General features: G+C 43.9%; 1 protein-coding gene across 1 annotated transcript in view; it reads left to right on the top strand.

Moving 5' to 3' along the window:
- Positions 1-23373, top strand: part of CACNA1D (calcium voltage-gated channel subunit alpha1 D) — a 346288-nt gene that overhangs the window by 165968 nt on the left and 156947 nt on the right. Inside the window, exon 5 of the mRNA XM_081524957.1 lies at positions 15006-15145. Coding sequence (XP_081381083.1) covers positions 15006-15145 — 140 coding nt within the window. The remainder of the gene's footprint in view (positions 1-15005; positions 15146-23373) is intronic.

The following is a 23373-nucleotide window of genomic DNA, read 5'->3' as shown; positions in this document are numbered from 1 at the left end:
TACTGTCATGTAAAGGCAGCTTCAAAATACAGAGTATAGTAATTAAGCAGCTCAACAGTTCTTTTAGGAGATACATTATGAAATATTGAGAGCTCAAGTGTAATGATTTCAGTCGGTCACAGAGTGTTAATGAATTTTGAATTGAGGTAGTTGTGATTAAGCCTGTTGCCTTTTCCAACACTAATCATTATTAAAATGATGATTGATCTGAGTGATTATGAAACCATTAAAAAGGCATCTGCCTATGCCTGAATTAACAGGATGGATGTAGGTTTTGTAGTTGTAGCCAAATAGGACTTGTAGTGGTTTGATTTCAAGGCGCTTGTTTGTTTAGGCTCCTTCCTGTGTTTGCCGATCCTACAATACTATTTTCTAGTAATATTTCTACTATTTTCACAGGGTGAAAACATTGGGGTTGGGGGTAACACTTGGTGTGACCACTTGGGCCTCAGCTCTGTGAGGTGTAACGTGACAGGAGGAGGGTGGCTTCTCAAATTCCCACAACCCCACCCTTGATTGTGGAGATGCTTGTAGAGGCCCTTCCATGAGCATCACAGCTCCTTCACAACACAGCTGCACGGTGACAGCAGCCCCTTACTGAGTGCAGAACATGCGCCAGGCATTTCCACCATCGTTATTAATCCTTAGCTCCCCCAGGGTCGTGGTGGTGGCACCATTGAGAGGATAGGAGATGGCTGCTTGACCATTTCAGGTCTTTCTCTTGGACCATACATCTGGTCCAGCGGAACCAGGGTTTGACTTCATTTTTCATTATCTTCAGTTTTGTGCTTCCTTAAAAGAATGTTCTTTTGGTAGATCACTGAAGTCTTAAGAAAACTGAGACAAGACTTCGTCTCATCCAATGAATGAAGACATGAAACCGTGCTTCAAAAGAACGGCCTGAGCCCGCCCAGCTCAGAGAGCCTTTTACGCTAGCCACCCACCTTTCGCATAAAGCAGCTGGAGAAGAGAGGCCCCGTTTCTCTCTGATGTCCCCCCCATGTGAACTGTAGACACCCATGGTCTGGCTGCCCTGCTCCCACCTAAGGGGTGTGTGTGCCTGACAACTGGCAGCCCCCTGACTCTGCTTGGCCTGCAAGCCCGCCTTGGGTGGGGACCATGGCCCAGGTCTTCAGATGTCTGCATGCTCCCTACCCTACTTCTCTGACCTGCTGTCCCACTTGGGGCCCCACTGGGGGTGTCAGTTCACTCTCTGTTCCGGTCGCATTTTATGAGTTCTTCCTCACAGGTCCTTGAGGTGGATCGGGAAGGTGGACCGGCTGTGAGGCAGATCAGATCTGCTAGGACCTTCCCTCCTTGCCGAGTCCAGCGCCCAGGCGTCCGCTTCTGCTTTTCCTGCCCCAGGTGCTCAGTGTGCTGGTGCTGCCCTGCCTTCTCTGGGTTTCAGTTTCTCCATCTACGAGAGCACAGTGTTCTTGGAGCTCTGGAGTGCCTTCTGGATCTGTGGTTCAAAGCCTTCCCCGTCCCATCCTCCCTTCTGTGGTCCTCTGCAAGCCTGCATCTTATTTATTTATTTACTTATTTATTTGGCTGAGCCCATCTTAGTTGTGACATGTGGGATCTAGTTCCCAGACCAGGGATTGAACCTGGGTCCCCTGCATTGGGTGCTCGAATTCTTATCCTCTGGACCACCAGGGAAGTCTCCAAACCTGCATCATCTTTCTTCCCATAGAAATTCCTGTCTTGGTCTCACCCAATCTCCATTCCTTCTTCTCCAGGTAGCGCTAGAGATGGCTGACTCCCAGGATGGCCTCACTTGGTCTCCTAGGACAGGCAGGGAACTCACTGCCCAACCTTGGCCTGAGGCACTGTTTGCTTATGTGGAGATTCAGTTCTTCCTTGTGAAACAGACCTAGGACATGTACCTCCGTTCCCATTGCTTCCTGGGTTGATTCTGTTTTACTGTTTGGTTTGATTCTTGGGTGTTTGGCTCTGTACACAGTTGGGGATTTTTTTTCAGTACCTTTTAACTTGAGTTTTGTGGATGTATGTGTGTGTGGAGGGGGAGAGAGTATATGAGCAAGCAGAAGTGAGTGGTTATTTTTACCCAGTGTTGTCCACTGGTAGATCCAGATTACTGGCTTTTAGAGCTATGCTTTTCAATTTTTAAAACTTTTGCCAACAAAAGTATATACATCTTACATCTATGTATATATTATCTGAGACATGTTTGATGAAAATATACTTAATAAGTTCTGGTATTTGCTATGCAGTCTGATAATTTCCCTTCTGTTTTATTTAATTTTTTCAAAAATTTCTGGATGTAAACCACAAAATTAATTTCAGATGTATTCTATTTAAAATGTCTTCTCCATTACAGTATAAATTCCATGAAGGCAGGCAAAAATGAATCTAGTTCCGGCCATTCCTCTTATGTCCCCCATAATCTGTGTTCAGTTCATATTGTCAGCTGATTCTTCTCTCCATGCAAATCCTCTGGAGAAATACTTTTAGATTCTGAGAAGCAATTTCATTCAAAAAGATAAGGTAACTTGTGTCACTGGTTTCCTTCCATAGCAGCTATTAGAAATCTCAGAGAGACATTAGTGACAATGTCTTCATCATATACATCTTCATTGTGCTCTTATTCCTGTTTCATTTTATTTTCTCTTTCTTGTTAATTTTTATTTCTTGCCTTTTGCTTTTGTCCTAAATATTTTGACTTTCAGCTGATTATAAAGATGCTCAATGAGAAAAACACAGGTCAGACATACGTAAAAGTAGAGACAGACAGTCCACCATGATCTTGCTCTCAGAAGCAAGCCTTTTTGTTTTCCGGTGTCTCTGCTGCAGATTGGCTTGTTAAGAGATCTTTCAGGCACCAAGGGGGTCATGTTATTTGTGTTATTTCTGTAGTAATGTATGATGGACATCCTTCCTTGCCCTGTGTGTAGATCTCCTTCTTCTTTTAAACATTTAGCATTCCCTTTCTTACTTCAAATTTTTGTATTATAGCTGCCTAGATTTCTTTTTTGGAATGAGGCAGATCTATGTAAAATTTTACCTTAAAAAGATCAGTAGCAATTAGTGACTACACCTAGCCACCTGACCAAGCAGAATCCCCTCTGGTGACTGCTTCTGGAGCCCCTCATTTTCCTGGGAGTGGAATTGCTCCTAGGAAGCCTGAGTGGATTCTGAGCTTGGGGGTTGGTGAGAGAGCCCTCCCCTCCCCCTGCTTCTGGGAAATGTTAAGTGACAGATGAGGGAGAGGTCTGACTGAAGGGCCAGATCAATGTGAGGGGTGCTCCCAGCTCGAGGGGGTCTGCAGACACTTAGTTCTGCTTAGTCACTGCCTTGGGTATTGATTTCTACCTCAGGACCACAATTAGGTGCTGCCTGGTTTTTAAGCCACCCAATGTCTTTTAAATTAAATTAATTTTACTTTCTAATACTAAAACAATGATAAATTATAGACATGGAGTTATTAATCTTCTGAGTAAATGTATCACATGTTTCATCTCAGTTATAGACTCTGCAGTTTATGTATTTTTAAACTTGATTCATGAATTTATTCAGAAAGAAATGATCTATATTCCTATGGTCTCATTACATTCTCTGGAAAAAAAGTGTACCACCAGTGAGGGTTGTTCATCCCAAAGGAGTGGTTTTTATGGTAGAGAGAAGCATATGGTGAACTGAATGGCTCCTGTTCCTCCTGCCCGCACCCCCCCCCTCCCCCGCCAACCCACAGGGACTGGCTCCTTTGCTGGTGCAGGGGAAGAAGGGGGTGACGCAGAGTCTGGGAGCAGGTGTTTCACGTCCTGAGTGTTCCATCCTATGATGTGCCATAGGCAGACTTTGCTGGGTGGTCCAGGAGGTGTAGGAGCTGCTGTAGATGGGTGTCTGTGTCTCTGAGAGTAGAGTCAGGGCTGACCCTGGGCCGGCCCCCGCCAGGAGGAGATGCCTGCACAGGGGTGTGTGCAGACCTACAGGGTGGGCAGCGAGCTGGGCCCTTGTCCTAGTGCCTACGTGGTGAGTAGTTAGCATGGGCTCCACGCCAGGTCCCATGTTGTTCCTGGGGCGTAGCCAGGCCAGGGCAGCGTGTAAGATAGAGGCAGCAGTCAAGTGAGCTAGCATCCAGGAGTGTACACTCCACACAAAACCTGGCTCCCGTGTTTTACATGTGTTACCTCATTCATGCTCAACGACAAACCTAGCCTTCTCATTCTCAGTTTATGGTGAAGAAGCAGTGACAAAAGAGGGGTAAAGCTGCTTGCCTGGGTCCACACAGCTGGTAAGTGGTGGATCTGGAACCTGCCCCCAGGCTCTTTGCTGCCACTGGACTAGGTCACAGTACATTTGCACACATGATTCCAAATATTCTTAAATGGGGATAACACTGCCCAGCAGGTGCCAACATTATTACAGTCGGCTGCTCCATCCATAGGGTGCCTCCTCAGATTGCTCCGTCCAGGTTGCTTGGATGACCCAAGGTTGAGGTCCTGGTGGAGCTCCATGAATGCCCAGGTTAGCTTTGATGGGCATGGGACCAGTGGGGAGGTGTGCTTCCCCACCAGGTGGGTGCAGTCAGGTCTCTGCAAACCAAGGGGCACAATGACTGCTCTCTGTAGTTGCTGTTCACTGTGACCCTCGCACATGACTATAATAGTAATCCCTTCTTTGCCTGTCTTACTCCATAGCTTGGAGAGTCCCCTGAGGTAAGAGATTGGAACATGTTTCTCTGTTCTCAAGTGCTGTGTCCAGGTGTGCATGTAGTGTGTTTACAGGCATACAAGTGAGCATCAGGGGCCTGACATGAGTTTACACCCAGAATTCAGATGTCAGAAAATTTAACCGTAGGCAGATGTGAAAGGTTTTTCTTTAGTTCTGTTAATGGGGAAAAGGAATGCCTGTCTTCTCGTCAAAATGAAGATGTTTGGTTTTAAACTTATTCAGTTCCTGCCATTTTGAAATATTTGCTCATTTCTTTTCAGCCAAGGAGATGGACATGTTGGAGCATTTGACTCATGTCAGGCAAAAGAAGCAATGCTAAGAAAAGACTTCATTTCTAAAATGATGGAGTTTGGCAGTTTTCACATGACCTGGGCCCATTAGATCCCAGGGAGGCAGTGAGCTACTTTGATCAGCCCCATGTGGGGCACATAATCTCACTGCCATTTACGTTGACCTGAGCTGTCGGAAGAGGATGTAAAGGCCTGACAGTTAAGGAAGAAAGCCGAGCTCTGTAATTCCACCTAGGAGAGGAGAATAGATCTGGGCCTGGGTGTCAGAACTACTGGTGGGGCTTCCTGACAGTGAGACAAGGTCTCAGCCGAGGGGCTCAGAAATGCAGCATTGGGCTATTCTTTTTTAGTGGATGATGCCATCATGGTATTTTTTGAAGCTAAGTTCATATTTCTCTGTTCCATATGATGAGAGGGTCTGCAGAGGTAGCGGAGACGGCAATGGCACCCCACTCCAGTACTCTTGTCTGGAAAATCCCCTTGCGTGGTAGGCTACAGTCCATGGGGTCGCTAAGAGTTGGACACGACTGAGCGACTTCACTTTCACTTTTCCCTTTCATGCACTGGAGAAGGAAATGGCAACCCACTCCAGTGTTCTTGCCTGGAGAATCCCAGGGACGGCAGAGCCTGGTGGGCTGCCGTCTGTGGGGTCGCACAGAGTCGGACACGACTGAAGCGACTTAGCAGGAGCAGCAGCAGCAGCAGAGGTAGATGCAGTGGATCTGGTCTTCAAGGTACTAACAATTTTCAAATGATACAAGACGATGCCTCATAGGTTCACGTTCCCAACTTAGACCAGGAGCTCTGGAAAGTAGGGCAGCACGTTGCCCCTCTCTGCCCCCTTTCATGGCCTAATATGTAATTAGTGCTCAAGCATCTGTTGTTACGATTTACTTTCATGATTAAATGCAAATGATGCAACTTTTAACTCTGAGGCGGCAACGAGTTTTGACTCACATGCCCACTCCATTCCAGAGGTGATGCCTGATTGGGCAGCATGTGCAGCTGTATTAGGGGGCAGTGGGAGCACTGCCGACTGGAGACTGGTGAGGGATGTCTGCTGCAGGGGTGCCTGGGGAGCAGAGGCAGTATGCACCCAGGGGTCATTTGTCTTCCCTGATAAGTGCATCATGCTTATGAAAGAGGGAGTGGAAGAGCACTCAGAGGACATGAAACTTCTCAGTCTTTCCTGAAAGGGTGGAGTAGGATTTAGATCAGTAGAAAGAAGTGCTTTTAGTGATGGAGAAGAGCAACAGAGAGCAGAAGTTCCAATGAATGTGATGTATACTCAGGGTGTTCTGGGAGCTGACGCACTGGAGCAGAGGCAGTCGTGGAGGAGGAAGAGGAGTCGGTGGGATGGAGGCCGTTTGTCTGATGGGGTAACACATCAGGTGGTTGTTAGTATGTATAGCGTAGACAGATTGTGTAGGGGTCCTTGGGGATGCCAGATGGAGGAACTGAGACGTGATACAGTCCTCTGCTTTTCAAGAAGCTTTCCCAAATGTTCCAGACACAACTAGTTGTTCCAATCCATATCTGCCTACAGGATATTCCCAGTACTCTACTCTAGCTATGATCATTGTCTACTATGTCTATAAATGTTTACATATACATCTGCTGTTCTCCTCCAGGACGTACAGTGTCTTAGTTATCACTGATCTTCAGTGCTCAGGACCACATCTGGTATGGAATAGATACCCAGTGAATATGGTTGAGTTAAACTGAAATAGGGTTCCTGAACTGCCAGCCAAGATGGGGCAGATCTGGGCAGTGCCTTCGTGGTGAAGCTGCATGAGAAAGTGTATGGCTGCAAACCATAGAATGTACCTACCTGCTACCAAGGGGTCCCAGGATGAGTGGAATGGGAAGCAAGGCAAGTCTGAGGCATCAAGTTTACAGGAGTGTGTAGAGAGCCAGAAACCGGGTACAGTTGAAGACAACAACATGAATGAGATGGAAGAATGAAGTCAGGAAAACTGAGCCTCAATGAATTCCCAGAGGCAGTGGCTTGCAGGGCTCTTGGGTCCTATGCCTAGAGAACCATTCCTAAGCCTGTGGGCCAAAGGGAGTCATCCAAGGAGTTGAATCTCTTGAGAAGTGAGGAGCTGCTGAAGAGTCTCTTAGATGCTTTAACTTTCAGAGAAGCAAAGTGATTCTGTAGCCCCCTGATGTTTACCTAGGACTTTAGTTAGCAACTGACCCAAAACCCAACCTAAACTGGCTCAGTTTATTTGCTTTTGTAACCGAAAAGCCCAAAGTCGGGGGAGAAGTGTGGCTTCAGGTTCCAGGTTCAGCTTGATCCACGGACTCATGTGGTGGCATCAGAGCCAGGCGCTTGCCTCTGTCTTTCCGTTTGACTCCCTCTCCTCATCTTTTGCCTTTACTTCCCTTGGTGTTAGCTTTTCATCTTTATGTCCTCCTGGCAACTCGAGGCTTGTAGCCTCAAAGAGCTCAGTTGAGCCAGTGACAGAACTTCTAGCCTAGTGGCTGAGTGAAACCCAGGATTGGTTCTGACTGGACCTGGTTGGTGGGCATTGGGTCACATGCCTATCCCTGGGCCAGTAACCTGGGTCACAGGCCAATCCCTGTGGCCCCTGGACTGAAAGTAGGGAAGAAGCGATTCTCAGAAGAAAGTCAGGGAGCTATTACTCTGTGAGTTTTGCTAGGTGACAAGAACTGTAAGGAGCCACCCCCTGCCAGTTGCTTGCTTTAGCTCCTGCAGCCTCTGTAATTCCAGTGAGTGGGGAGGCCACAAGAGAAAGGGCCCTGTCAGCTTCATCTGTCTTCTTCCCACCGACCAGATGTCTTTGAGTTTGGTCTCCATGGAGCGGTCAGCCAGGACACTCAATGGCCCCCTCCCTTTGTCACCTCAGGTACATTCTGGATGGCATCCTGTGCGCTGGCCCTGCCCAGCCTGTGTGGTCACTTGGCTAGCATCAGTCCTGTAAGTTTTCTGTCCCATCTCCTGATCCTCCTGTCGGGATTCTACTTCCAGAGCCTGAAAGTGTGGCCTCTCCTTATCCTGTCGCCAGTGGCCTCTGATGGCGAATGTCTGACTGTTCACAGGGCTCTTTCAGACTTCACTTAATCTGATTTTCACTGTCACCTGGGTGGGAAGGATGAGTGTCCCAGTTTTACAGATGAGGAAGCTTAGAAGCGGGGGCGCGGATGACTCAGCTGAGAGCCACAAGAAATGGACTCAGTCGCATGTGCTCTTCAATGTGTACTTTTAAACCAAAGGTGAAGAAGGAGGAAGGCACACTGACTATTCCAGCCAGTCTCTTACCATCAGCCTGGCATCCAGCTACCCACTGGCAGCCGTCTAAGACTTTGTTAACACTCGCAGAGGAAAGCCTTACCTCTGTTTACATGCTAGTTCTCTGAGGGGAGGCCACCCGCTGTCCCCCCTGCCATGGTCTCCAGAAGAGTTTACAGGAGGTTGAATCACACATAGAAACCCTGTATGAGTAGCTAAATGTGTCTCAGGTGACACATTCCTGAGAGCACCTCCTGGAATGTGGGAGGGTTTCTCGGTGACCTCAGGTGACCTGGTCACCTGACAAGGCAGTAGCTGTTCCTGGATCTTGCTGCTCCTGGTTGGTCATCCTCCCCAGCATCCCTGGGCCCTCACTTCTGAAGTGGCCTCCTACTGAAGCCTGCGTCTGGACACTGCTCCTCAGATCATAAAGAATTGTAGTTTCACAGCAGGAAGACATCATCCATCCAGACTTCTTGTTTTACAGATGAGAAACAGAAGCCAAGCCTCAGAACCTCGCCTGGCCCCAGGCCCATGTGTCCCTTGGTCCCTTTGGTTCCCCCTCCGCTCACACCTGTGCTCCTGCAGCCCTGGACCTCTCATTGCCCTTGACTGATTTGCCTTTGTGGATGCTCCTCTCTCCTATGAGGCCGGGAGGTCATGGTGCAGGGCAGAAGCTGTGAGGTTCTTCCTGGGTGTTTAGTCATGGGTGTTTTCCTGGGACGAGGCCTGTAGTATTGTTATGGGTGGGATGTCTGTATCCCCTCATGTTGATGTGTTCAAAACTCAACCCTAATAGGTTGGTGTTTGGAGGTGGGGCCTTTGGGGAGTGATTAGGGTTAGATTAGGTCTTGAGGATGGGGCCCTCATGATGGAATTAGTGCCCTGAGAAGAAGAGGAAGGGTGAACTCTCTCTTTATGTGTATATTTCCACCAAGGAAAGGCCAGATGAGGACAGCATGAAAAGCCAGCCCTCCACAAGCCAGAAAAAGTGTTCTCACCAGACACCAGATCAACTGACACCTTGATGTTGGACTTCTCAGCCTCCAGACTGAGAAATAAGCCTCTGTTGTTTAAGCCAGCCGGCCGACGGTATTTTGTTATGGCAGCCTGAGCCGACTAAAACAATTATGGAATGTCTTAGCAGGAAAGGCCGTTTAATAATGTTTGGTCAGAACCTCTCATTTTGCCCATTTATTTTCTCATTTATAAATATTGAGTATCTGTTTTTGTGACAGACTTGGAAATACAGTGATGTATGAAATAGAAATGGTCCCTGATTTTATAAGAAATTATCATTTATTGGGATAGACAAGTATCAAAGAGGTAGGTTTTTTTTTAATGTAAATTTTCCATTGTGAATAGTGCTATGCAGAAATATGGTGAACTTTGACAGCATTTACCAGTGGGCCTGTATTTTGTCTGGGAGGTCAGCAGAGGTTTTGCTGAGAAAGTGTCATTTAAGCTGAGCTTTGAAGGACAGGTAGAACTTAGCGTGATGTAAAGGCAGGAATTGGGGTGAGGGTAGAGGGAGGCATCCTGTAGTAAAGAACAGGATGTTGACTTGAGTGAATCAAAGCTGAGTGGGGCTAGCAGAATACAGATTCAACTCCAGGCCCTGTATTCTCTCCACCACTCCGTGCTGGGTTTGTGTTAGTCCCATGTCAGGGTTGTGTGCTCACCAGAGATGGGAGATGACACCTGTAGGGGTAGGGCTAGCACACAAGGTGGGTGAAGCAGAATGGACAGAGGTGTGGAGAAGGGGAAGCATGAACTTGGGAGCATAGTGGAAGGGAGCAGGTCAGCCCATGACATGCAGTGGATGCTCTTGCAGGAGAGGAGTGAGCAAGCTGGAAGGGACAGAAGGGTGGAAGGTAAGGGTGTTCACAGGGGCTCTAGCTGGGATCGAAAGGAAGGACCTGGGAGATGCTGGGATCAGCTGTTCTCTACAGTCTGACCACTGAGCCCAGGCTTGTTCTAGGAAGCTGCTGCTGCTGCTAAGTTGCTTCAGTCGTGTCTGACTCTTAGCAACCCCACGGACTGCAGCCTACCAGGGTTTTTGGTAATTTAGAAAGATTCCTGCCCTGCTTGTTTTGCTTTTTGGTACACATGCTAGAATCCTGAGTTCTCATGTTTTTATAGCCCTCTTTCAGTCTGGCCTTGTTGCTTAATTCCTTGTCTTTTTTTTTTTTTCTTTTCTACCTCCTATTGGGACCCATGAGTACTTTATGTGTGCCCTGTATGGTATTGGAAAGTGAAAATGTTAGTTGCTCAGTCATTTCCGATTCTTTGTGACTGCATGGACTGTAACCCACCAGGCTCGTCTGTCCATGGAATTCTCCAGGCAAGAATACTGAAGAGGGTTGCCATTTCCTTCTCCAGGGGATCTTCCTGACCCAGGGATCAAACCTGGGTCTCCTGCATTACAGGAAGATTCTTTACCATCTGAGCCATCAGAGACTGATATGGTGCTGGATGCTGGGGTTACAAAGACAGTTAGAAATGATCTCTGCCTATAAGGAGCCCAGGTGGTACGACCCAGAAGGGATGTGTGTGTGAATGGGGAGACTGTGTCTTTTACTGCCGGGGTGTATGCCAGGAGACCTCTGCAAAGACTTGAGCCTTTTGGATGATGAGCAAAGCAAAGAGATAAGCCTTACCTGGCTCACGAAGCCTCTGTTGATCTTTTGACAGCAGGTGGGGACTTCTGTGAGGGTAGGGACCAGGCTTTCTGAGGGAGACACAGGTGCTCAGGGATGCATGAATGAATGGATGGATGGATTCATGATGGATGAATGTGTGTATCACAGTGCTAGTAAAGGGATCCTTGAAAATAGGACAGCTGACCACCAAGTACATGTAAGGATCTTGGTATCAACTGTTCCCTGCTAGTTGAGTTTCTGTTGCTCAAGACTCTGTGTAGGGTGAACTGGTTTAGAGACTCTTGCTTTAGAGCCTCTCCTGCTTGGTGAAGCTTCACTGTTGAAAGAAGGTAAATCAGGTTTCAGAATTAGACGTGCAGCTTTCATTTCTCTAGTGACTTGGGTCTCATAGGGGACTGTCATCCACATAACAGAGTGGTCTCTGGTGAAGACTTGGTGCTTTCTGCTGTCTTAAAAGATGGTTTGGCTGGCCCTGCTCATCCAGGATCCCCTGTTAGTGAGGTGGATCCCTGCTGGTGGCTGGGTGAGCATGCCTGGCAAATGCAGGGAGACGGGGGTACAGGAATCATGTACTCTTCTTGTTTGGCCCGGAGTAGGGCTTCTAAGATACAGCCCCTGCCCAGGGGCCACCTCACTTCATGTTCGTTTCTGGAGGGCTCCCGCTTGCCTCTCTTCAGTCCTCCCATTCCTTCATCCTTACCATGGTGGCTTCCTGTGCTCCCATCCATCTTGGACTCTGACTGCGAATCTTCTCACTGTCCTTTATCCAGGTGTGTGTTCCCACCCCGTCTTGTAAAGTACCTGACCTTTTCTGGTGGCTTTCAAATCACTAACCCAGCATTCTTTTCTCAAATGAGCAATCCTCTTGTGAAGTAATTACCTCCCCTTCCGAGGATTGTTGTTTCGCAAGAGTTTTCTTTGACACTGCATTTGCTTAACATAGAAGGGTATTTGTTTCCTAAGAGTCCTTTTGAACAGCAGGATTGGGGGCCAGGATGACCTGGCTTCTAGGCAGACCGCTCTGCTGTGCTCTTCAGGCTGTGATTGTTCGGCGGGAATCATGGTAGAATCTCTGTAGTCAAGAACTGCATTAAAACAAGGTTACATTTCATATAATCAATTCCATCAAGTAATGTGTGGAGGATTTTGGAAAGAGAAACCAAAAATCTTCAAAAAGGAGAGAGGGGAGGATGAGAGAGGGATAAAAGAGCCCTAAACAATTCAGTTGCACAAATAGCCTTTGTATTAGTGCGACAAAATTGCTTATAAGTAAAAGCTACAGAGGGAAAACAAGCTGTGTTTGGTAGGTGTACTCTCTGTTCCCTGTCTTGTTTGTCTGCTCTAAAGTATAGTGCTGTGTTGACGTAGAGATGTTACTGCTCTGAATATTGATGGAAGCAAAAGCCTTTTTTTTTTTTTTTTCTGTCTGGCCCAGTAAATAAAGCAGAAAGGATAAAAAGGGAAGAAGAATTGTAAAATTGACATGCTGTTTCCTGCTTATCTTGTTCCCTTACAATTCTAACTCTTGAAAACATCCTGACGGTCTACCTTTGGTGGCCAGGGTCCAATTTGAGGGCAGCAGATTGGTTTATTCATCGAGTTTTGCTTCTGGTTACATCTTTTCCTTTTAGCTCTCTGAGTTAGTGTCACTGCCTCATCAAAGCCTTCCCGAATCCCTCCTCTGTAGTCAGGAGTGACGTTGGTCGCTGTTCTTCAGAACATCCACAGTGGCCTGAGTGTATGCCCCGTGGGAGCTCACCAGCTGGGGATGTGGCGGTGAATGGGAAAATGAGCCCTTGCTCTCACGAGGCTCACCGGGACTCCAGAGAGTAAACAGAGGAGTCCTTGGAGGTCTGCCTGGGGGACAAGGGGGCACACATGCTGTTGCTCTGGGAGATTTCAGCTGCTCTCCCCAGCCTGGAGGGTGTGGCTGCTTTGCAGAGGGAGCAGGTCATGGTCCAAGAAGGTTTTGCAGCCTGGCAAAGAGTGGCGTGGGGTACACGGGATGAGCCAGACTGAGAGGGGACCTATTGGGAGATCTGGAGGAAGCATGAGTGTGGAGGTGGGGGATGAGCAAGGCTTTTAAAATTGAAAACACATTGACTCTGGCTACTTTCACCACAAAGGAATTTATTAGACCATTCGGATGGTGTTCTGAGGATCAAGGGGTGCTCTGGAGGACATGTGAGGAATGACATGGACCTGGAGGGAAGAACTGATGAACTGGCTTTTCAGCATGACCAGTGGGGAGCGGAGAACGGGGGTAAAGGCTGGGGTACCTCCAGGGTTGGACAGTTCCCCTGCTGGTAAACAGGAAGGATGCAGTGGCAAAACTCAGTGAAGTCCCACCTGGGACTCGTCTGCGATGGAGGGTAGCACTCTGGTGGCAGCTAGAGCCCAGCGTGGCCTAGACAAAACACTGCTTCTGTGGAGCAAAGCAAGTCCTTGCAGGGGTTATTGTTGTTGTTTAGTTGCTCAGTCGTGTCCTACTCTTTGCGACCCCATGGACTGCAGCACGCCAGGCTTCTCTGTCCTTCGCCATCTCCCGGAGCTTGCTCAAACTTATGTCCATTGAGTTGGTGATGCCATCCAACCATCTCATCCTCTGTCGTCCCCTTCTCCTTCTGCCTTCAGTCTTTCCCAGCATCAGTGTCTTTTCTAATGAATCGGCTGTTCGCATCAGGTGATCAAAGTATTGGAGCTTCAGTTTCAGCAGGGGAGAAAGGATCTAACCCTTTGGCCTTATCAGAGGGCAGAACTGCTTATCAAGGTGCAGAACTGCTCTTTGTTAGTTCCCTCTGCTGCAATATCCTCTGTGTATCATGTCTGAAACCCTCACCTCCCGCACTGGACTAAACGTCTCAAAGACAGGACCACAGTGGAGACGTTTTTCTTATTTTGTCTCCTGGAGTGGGGCCCATCGTGGAGAAGAGGTGCTCACTAAGTATTTCCTGAGCCAAATTTATTTGCCCTCTTGCACTAGGCATCTTAATAAGTGAATTCTATGACTTCTATTTTCCTGAGGCATTGGTAACTTTCCTCAGGTCTCACAGAGAATTAATATTAGCAGAGGACTTTGTGGTCCACGTGGAAGAGTTTTAATTAGGATTTTTCACTTAGTTGTTATTTAAGTAGCTTTTTGCCAGAACATACCTCTTGTAAAATTGACCTCATACATCTCAACAGTCCATATTTCTTTTGAAACCCAAGCCACACAAAGAAAACCTTAGTAAAAGAGGAAGGAGCCAACATTTTGAGACTTGCTGATGGGTGCATTTGCTACAATTCATGGAATTACATGAGTTGGAATCAGAAAGATTCTGAGAGCCCCATAGCATGAGGGTGGCATCTCAGAGATCTGTGGCAGTCAGATGGAAGTGGCTGCTGAGTCTGTTAAGAGCATTCCAGGACTGAGGCCAGGCTCCCTGGGAATGTGCGTGGTTTACCCATCAGCAGTGGCAGCTGGGAGAGGCGGCACACCAGTAAGGTGGCCATGGGCTTGCTGTCCTGAATCCCCTCCTCACCCGCCCTTACTGTGCAGGTGAGGAAATGCAGGTTCAGAGAAGAGGGGCTTGCCAAGTTCATCTGGCTGCTCAGTGACAAAGCCGAGCCTGACCTAGAAGTCAAGATGGAAACCCGAGAGGAAGAGAGGGTCAAAGGAGACACAGCTTCCTTTCTTCCCAAGGACATTCTGTTCAAAGCCCTGAGGGAATCTTTGTAGCACCCTTGGGCTTTCCTGGGGGCCTGATTGGGCAAGCTTAGGAGGAAAACACGCTGTGTTTTGCAAATGTGCAGAAATAGCGAACACGCTGTTATGTCCTAGGCAGGGTCACCATGCACACATCAAGGCGGGTGGCAAAGTGCAGCCGTGCAGTCCAGGATGAAAAGTGTTTTACACTTAGCTGCTTATGAGACATTCAGTGTTAGAATTAAAATGCCTTCTTGCTCCAGGTGCAGTGTTAATTGTTCCATTTCTCATAATAAAACTTGGCTTGGAGTAAAATGCTTATATTTCTGAGACACTGATTCTAACCCCTATTTCTTTTTCTTCTTCTCCCCCACCCCCGATTTTTTGTTTTGTTTCTTTGTTTCTCTTCACAGGAAAAAGTAGAATATGCCTTCCTGATTATTTTTACAGTCGAAACATTTTTGAAGATTATAGCATACGGATTATTGCTACATCCTAATGCTTATGTTAGGAATGGATGGAATTTACTGGATTTTGTTATAGTCATAGTAGGGTAAGTCCCTTTTATTTGGGGAAATGTTTTTTGGAACATGGAAGGTGGGGAGTAACAGGAAACAGTATTTTAAGGGCACAGGCTTGATGCTTTATGCTGGTGATTGTAGCCAGAACCTGTCAGGAGTTCTCTGAAGCCTTGTGATGCCAGAGACCAATTTGAAATTCTCTCATTGCTGTTACTCCCTCTTTCAGGGACGTGTTAAGGAAGGAAGTTAAGCTTAGCTAGTGATGTGAGAGGGTTCTTCTTACAAGGCCTTGGGCCTCTACAAATAGGCCAGCTCTGCTGGTGATTTGAGTCCAACATGTAGAGCTCTTATACTTAACACCCCGTTAAGTTAAAAAATCAAAATAAAGCAGTAATAAATCCTTCATAGCAGTGAGATACTCTGCTATTTAACATACCTTGAGCAAAGCTATTAATTTTTTCTGCTGCCTTGGGGGAAAAGATTTGGCACACTACTCTCCCATTTCAAATAACAAAACAAGTGCTTGAAAAATGTCAGATATCCGGCATGAAGTGAAATAAGCCAGAAAATGCAGAGAAGCAGACATTATCCCCGCATCCTGTCACAGGAAGAAGACACCAACAGTTTCAGTTAAAGGAGAATGTTAAAAAACAGTGGCCTGTGTTAGTCTGGTCCTTCAACACCTGAAAATGTTTCCAGCAAGAGAGAAATGAATCAGTGTCAGAGGAACGCTGGGTCTTTGGACCAAATACCCACACAAGAAAATAAGATCTATCCCTTTACTCAGTCTTAAGTGCCTAGCTGTAAAATGGGTTGTTCCTAAATGGTATCTATTCCCATAGAGAAAGATTATTAAATGGCCTTTCTGTTTTCATTCCCATGACTTCATTCAAATGCTTTTTGCAGTTGAGCAAGGTGATTTTTTTCTTTTGGATTATTCTTTATCATGAATCCTTTACTTTTTCATGGGAGACTAATAGTCCTGGATATTTGGAGAGTGGGATAAATTTTGAGCCTCTTCTTTCAAACCTAGGAAGACAGAGTGGGATCCAAAATGGTAGCCCAACGGTATGATTAGACTTATGGAGAAAAATGTTAACTTTTGCAAAAGCCACCCTAGTACATTGGAATCTAAGGCATTATGGCAAAGATAGTGCAACCAAAATGAACAGATAGTTGATATGTATCATGCCTTCCTGTATTTGATGAACTCTAACAAAGAATGGCAAGCAGGAGCCTTAAAGACCTCTCAGTTCTGGAATAATCTTGCTGTAACTCTCCTGACTCTGGACTGTCTGTTCATCTTAGCTCCATTTCTTTTATCCCACCCTGCAATCAACTTTCCATCTGGAGGCACTTTTCAGACTATCATACAGCCCAAAGACAGGGAATTAAGCAGAGTGTGGTGATCTCATTGAGTTTCAGAGACAGAGACAAGAGTTTAGGAAGGTTGAGATGGGTAAAATTGGAGAGACATGGTATGGGAGCAGAGAGGGACCTATTCAGAGAAAGAGGTCCATAAATATGCCTTGGGGTCCTCTTGAGGTTTGACTGAAGCCTAAGCTACACTTACATGGGATGATAGTCCATAAGGCCAGGCAAAGAATACTACTAGGGAAAAAGGAAGAGCTGGGGGCTATAGCTGACTAATAACTAGGGCTCATATAGGTCTGGGATTTGTTCAAGTTACAACCAACCAGAGGGGAAAGACCTTGTTGAACACCCTGGACTATCAGTAGAAACCCCAGAAGGGCCATTAATAGTACAGCTAAACTAACTCTAGAGTAGGTGCTGGCAAACTGTGATCAGTGGGCAAAATTCAACCTGCTACCAAGTTTTGTAAATAAAGTTTTATTGTAACACAGTCGCAAGCATTTGCTTCCATAGTTGAGTCATGTGGTTTAGGTCCAGAAAGCCTAAAATATTTACTGTCTGGCCCCTTACAAAATAATTTTGACAACTCCTGTTCTACAGTAAAAACTACCTGAAACCCTTGCTAATAGTATTTGAAAAGAAGGCTGAAAAGGAGCAGACTGACTTGCAAGTAACTTAAATGCCTGCCAAAGCAAAACTCAACACTCTTTAAAGGAAGACAACAAAATCCAGATAAAGTGTTCAGCATCCAGTCAGATATTTCTAGACTTGTGAAGAAATGTGATCCATAACTAGTGGGAAATTCCACTAATAGAAGCAGATGTAGAAATGACAGACAGGATGGAATTAGTGGAGAATTACTTTACAAGACTTTAAAAACTATTATAAGTATGTTTATATACTTAAAAGGAATAATGACTACAGTGAGAAAAGATGGGGCAATGTAAAACAGAACCAAATGGAACTTTGAGAGCTGGAAAATATATCTGAGAAGAAAAATTCCCTGGATTGACCTAACAGAGTAGACTCAATAGAATGATCAAGAAATTTGAAGAGATAGCAGTAACACAAAAAATAATGATGGAAAATAAATGAGCACCACCTTGCTGACCTATGGGGTAGTATCACATAGTCTAGTATTCATATGCTTGGAGTCCCAGAAGATAGAGGGGAGACAAAAATATTTGAAGAAATAGTCCAAATTTTCTAAATGTGATGAAAAACATAGACTCACAAATCCAAGAAGGTCAACAAAGCCCAAAGTAAAGATGAAGAAAGCTGCATCAAGGCATATCATGATCATAATCAAGTTGCTCAAGACCCAAGATAAAGAGAAATCTTAAAAGTAGAGGAAAAGTCATTGTAGACTTCTTGTCAACAACTATGCGACCTGGAAGACAATAGAAATGTTTAGAGTTCTAAGGAAAAAGGTTCACCTAGAATTCTTATTCAGTGAAGATACCTCAAAAAATTGAAGTAAGAAAGAAAATTTTTCAGACAAACCACAGCTGAGAATTCACCCCCAGGAGACCTGCACCTTAAGAAATATAAAGGAATTTCTTCGCACTGAAGAAAAACGACATTAGAAAGAAATACCAGTCTATACAAAAGAAATGAAGAATGCCAGAAAGGGTAAATGCATGTATAAATATGAAAACATTTTTTCTCATTTTAAAGTTTCTTTATAACAATTGATTATTTAAAGCAAAAATAACAGCAGTGGATTGTGGGGTCTGTAGCATCTATGAAAGTAAAATATAAAAATAGCGTGAAACAAGGAAATATCCATATAGCATGGAAAAGTGCTTGTACAGTTGGTGGAATTATTTGAAGGTAGACCATGAGAAGTTAAAGAGTATATGGTAAACCATAGAGCATAGGCCAGCAAGCTTCAGCTCATAGACAAAAAAGACATTTACTGCCTTTTTCACCGCCTACATTGACAAAGTATTTGGCTGTCTGCTTTAACAGATTAAGTTTTATTGGAAGACAGTCACACTCACTCATGCTTATGGCTATTTGGTGTTAGGATGGAAAAGTTGACTAGTTGTCACAGAGACCCTATGGCCTGCAAATCCTAAAATAGTTGCTCTCTGGCACTCCACAGAAAGCTTGTGCTGACACTGGATCTAGAAGAGACACTCGAAAAATAAAGAGGTATAGTTAATAAGTCTGTATTAGAGATTAAGTGGAATTCTTCAAAAGCTCATTTAATTTTTTTTCAACAAGCAGGAAAGAAAAGTTTGGTGGATAGAGCAAGTAGAGAGCAGATACCAAGATGATATAGATTTAAACCCAGCTATACCCTTATTTAAAATCCAGAGGTTATCAGATTTTATATATGTATAAAAACACTCAATTCTATAGTGTCTATAAGAAACCTAATTTACAAAGACAAATAATTTGAAAGTGAAAGGACAGAAGAGGCTTCCCAGGTGACTCAGAGGTTAAAAAAAAAAAATCCGCTTGCCAATGTAGGAGACATGAGTTTGATCCCCTGGTGAAGGAAATGGCAACCCACTCCAGTATTCTTTCTGGGGAAATTCCATGGACAGAGAAGGCTGGCAGGCTACAGTCCATGGGGTCACAAAGAGTCGGACATGACTGAGAGACTAAACCCAACAATAAGTGGACAGAAAACTATATATCATGAAAAACTGATCAAAATTAAAAACCAATCAAAGCTTTATTAATAACTGACAAAGTAGACTCCAGAACAGGAAATGTTATAAAGGATGCAGACATTTCATGATGATAAAGGAGTCATTTCATAAAGAAGATGTAATAATCCTAAATGTGTGTGGGGTGTGTGTGTGTAGATTGGCTATTAGGCTTATATGCTATGATGATCTGTGTGCCTAATAACAGATCTTCAAAATACACGAAACACAAACTGATGGAAATGAAAGGGGAAATAGACAAATCTTCACTTGTAGTTGTACACTTTAATACTCCTCTCTTGGGAGAGTTGGTAGGCCATCTAGCCAGAAAATCTTTAAGGATACAGGGACTTCTGAACAGTACCATCAACCAATTTGAGGAAATTGATTTTTCAGAGCACTGTGCCCATCAGGAGCAGAATGCACATTCTTTTCACGTGCATGTGGAACATTCAGCAAGAAAGACATATTCTGGGTTATGAAACAAATCTCAGTGAATTTAAGAAGATTAAAATAATATGAAAGTGTGTTTTGAATGAATTTAGCAGTGTTTTAAAGAAGCATGTAAATTTCTATATATTAGTCATGAACAATTTGAAAATGAAATGTTAACAACATTATTATTTATTATTTCATCAAACCCACGGACTATTGAGGGATAAATAGTGCACTGAAAATGACCAAACCTGCTGAGAGAAATTTAAAAAGACCTAAATACATGTTATCGACCGGGAGACCCAATGTTCCAGTTTATGGACTGGAAGACTCAATATTGTTAGAATATCAGTTCTTCCCAAATTGTGATATAGATTGAATCTAATCTAAATCCCAGTAAGATTGTTGTAGAGACTGACAAATTTATTCAAAATTTTATATGAAAATTAGAGAGGCTCTAGACTAGCCAAGGAAATCTGCAAGAACAAACCTGGAACCTGATTTTAAGACTTTCTATAAAGCCACATTAGTCAAGACAGTGAGATACTAGAATAAGGGATAGAAATAAAGATCAGTGGAACAAAATAGAAAGTTTAGAAATAAGCCCATATAGATGTGATCAATTGATTTTAGATAGAGGTGTCATGATGACTCAATGGATTAAGGAAACAGTTTTCAACAAATAGTGCTGGAACAACTGTCCATGTGAAAAAGACGACTTTCTCCATTCTTACCTCATACCACATACAAATAATGCCTTAAAATGAGTCATAAACCTATATTTAAAGGCTAAAACTATATTTCTGGGAGAAAATCTTTATGACTTTGGGCTAGGTAGAAACTTCTGATGACCCAAAAAAGCATTTGCCATAAAAGAAATAACAGAATTTTTGAATTTTTGAACTTTATCAAAATTAAAACTTTTATTCAAAAGAGACACTGTGAAGAAAATAAAAAGATATGGTACAGATTGGGAAATAATATTCCTACTACATATATATGACCATGGACTTGTATTCAGAATTTATAAAGAACTCTTATAACTGGAAGGTAAGAATATGACCCAGTACATAAATGGGCAAAAAATTTGAACAAATCTTCACAAAAGAAGATGTGTAAATGGTCAACAAGCACCTGAAAAGATGTTCAATGTTACTGATAATTGGAGAAATGCTAATTAAAACGGTGACATAGCATTACCTACCCACTAGTATTAGTAAAGATTGACAATACCAGAAGTTAACCAAAATATGGAGCAAATGGAACTCTTATACACTGCTTATAGAAATGGAAAATGGTATTATCACTTTGGAAAAGTTTGCCAATTTCTTACAAAAGTAACTATGCAGTGATCATATGACCAGTACTGTTCTTGAGTACCTAACCAAAATAAGTTAAAATACATGTTCACGAAGAGACTTCATAATAGAGAAAAACTGGTAACAACCCAAATATTCTTCAGCAGGTAAATGGATAAACTCATTGTGGTATGTTCATATAGTGGAATATCACTCAACAGTAAAGTGTAGCAGCTTGGATGATCTCAAAACTATGGTGAACAAAAGATAAAAGGAGAACATGCTGTATGACTCTATTCATGTAAGATTCTAGAAAAGGAAATAAAAACAAAACAACCCTACATGAGAAAACTGATAAAGTCAGTGGATACCTGAGGCTGAGCTGAGGATGACTGCAAAGAGGCATGAGAGAACTGAGTATTTGTTACTTGGGCTCATGCCTTTGTCAAAACCTGTCTCACTATACTCATTAAATGGTTGCATTTTATTTTGTATAAAGTGAGCCACAGTAAAGTTGGTTTAAAAAGTAAAAAAAATCATCTAAGAAACTCAGGTCGAACTGGCCTCGATCTTTTTTTCTCATTAAATATGAAAACCTTTAGAACATCAGATTATCCTTTATCTAAAACATGTACAAAAGTATAGTCAAAGAGCAGAAGAAAAGTTTAAAAGGAAAAAGGAAAATTTAATTGTTATGTCTTTACTTGAATCAAATTCCTACTCACTGAAGTTTCCAACTGCTGATTCTATCTTAATCCAGTGGATTTTCCGTTCCAAGTCAACCATGACCTATTGCTTTTGTCAAGATTCCCAATAACAGAGATGTTAAGAAAGTAATTGATATTTTCTAAAATGTTAACTGTTATAATGTGACCACAGGAAGGTTCAACGTGTCTACCAGAGCTGATGTAATTCCCTGTATAGAAAAGTTTGACCTGAGTCAACTTTTATTCCACTCCTCTAAATTTTCCAACAAACATATATTTCAAGCATTCAAGCTCATCACTTAAGCTTTGTGAACACGAGGCGCTCATTCCCTTACTTCTAATTTGTGTCAGTTTGGGTAGCTCCTTGCCTTTTCCTTCTGTCTGGAGATAATACTTTTAATAACAATTGAAGATCAAATACTTTCTCCTTTTGTCCTCATCTCTTCAGGCACATGGTACTTAGTTGGGTTGGGTGGAAGGGGAGGACAATGGAAGGTGTAATCTCACAGAATATTAGAACGGGAAGGACAGGGTTCTGTATCATTTAATCAGTTTTCTCAGTTTACACAGACATAAACTAAGGCCCCAAGAAGGAGACACTTTCCTAATGCCTCCTAACTCTTAGGAAGGGAAGCAAGGCCTGGCCCCTGAGGCCTCTAAAAGCCTGGAAACAGCAGTCAGCCTCCCTGTCTGACTCAGGCTCCTCGGTGAGGCAGGAGGCATTGTTCACCTGTTTTCAAGGGCATCACTGAAGAGAAGGGGATAAAAGGGCCATGAATTGTACATTGCAAAACACTAATACTTGAAAGCAATCTTAAGTCACCACCTGCGTAAATTATTTTCCTAACCCTTTGGGATGAAAATTCCTGCGGCTGCTGCATTTCAGAAGAGTTTGAGGTTTTCTTTCTTCCTTTGGCTTTGCTTTTGTGACACTGTGAACTTGTTTGGGAGGGCAGACTTTTAACTTCAGCCTTGACTGGGGGTGGGGGGAGGTTTACGTTAATTACAAAACTGTGCTAATGAGAGAGAGAGAGAGACCTATCATAAATGTGATACATTTCCCAGTCATAACCAGAAAGAGCCTGTCTTCTGTAGCTTTGAAAAGGTAAAGACCTGACATACTCCTGCTCCACTTCCCCTGCCTCCCACCCCCCAGGCTCACTGCTAATTGTGGTACTGTTATTAAAACAAATAACCCGTCTTTAAACACCCCAGAATGCCATGGCTCTGCCCCATCAGGGCTGTAATCAGACCACCCTGTATTTTATGGACTTAGTTTCTTGGCTATCCTGAGGCATGCCAGTGGGGGCAGAGTTTCTACTTTAGCTGCTAATTAAACTTTGGAAACCTTTTCTTTGTTGCTGGGCCAATCATTTCCACAATCTGATTGGCCCAAGTTGATTCTGTTTGAAAGGGGCAAATTTCTATTTATTCTGAAAAACAAGCAACAATTCCAAAGAACAAATGTTTATTTGAAAAAAAAAATGTTTATTTGAAAGAGCAAAAGTAACTGTCAAGTGAGCAGATTGCCTGAAAATAGCTTTATTCGAAAAACCTTCTGAGCATAGGAAAAAATTTGTCGTGGCTGCCAGATACAATATTATTCACATTTCAAAAGAGAAAATGATGGTATTAGTACCTTGTCTTAGGTTTCTGCATTTGGCTTTTGCTCAGCTCCTTGGCATCTGTGATTTACAGCATGCCCTGAACATCCCTGTGAGGATGGAGGTGGGGCTGTGTGTGTCTCAGTGACTGTATTGGAAGTGGTATAACATATTGAATAAGA

This window comes from Giraffa tippelskirchi, chromosome 9 (genome assembly GCF_054371585.1).
Source record: "Giraffa tippelskirchi isolate mGirTip1 chromosome 9, T2T-mGirTip1v1.2.pri, whole genome shotgun sequence".
Taxonomy (NCBI): domain Eukaryota; kingdom Metazoa; phylum Chordata; class Mammalia; order Artiodactyla; family Giraffidae; genus Giraffa; species Giraffa tippelskirchi.
The sequence above is the reverse complement of the archived record's forward strand: the minus strand, read 5'-3'. Positions and strand labels throughout refer to the sequence as shown.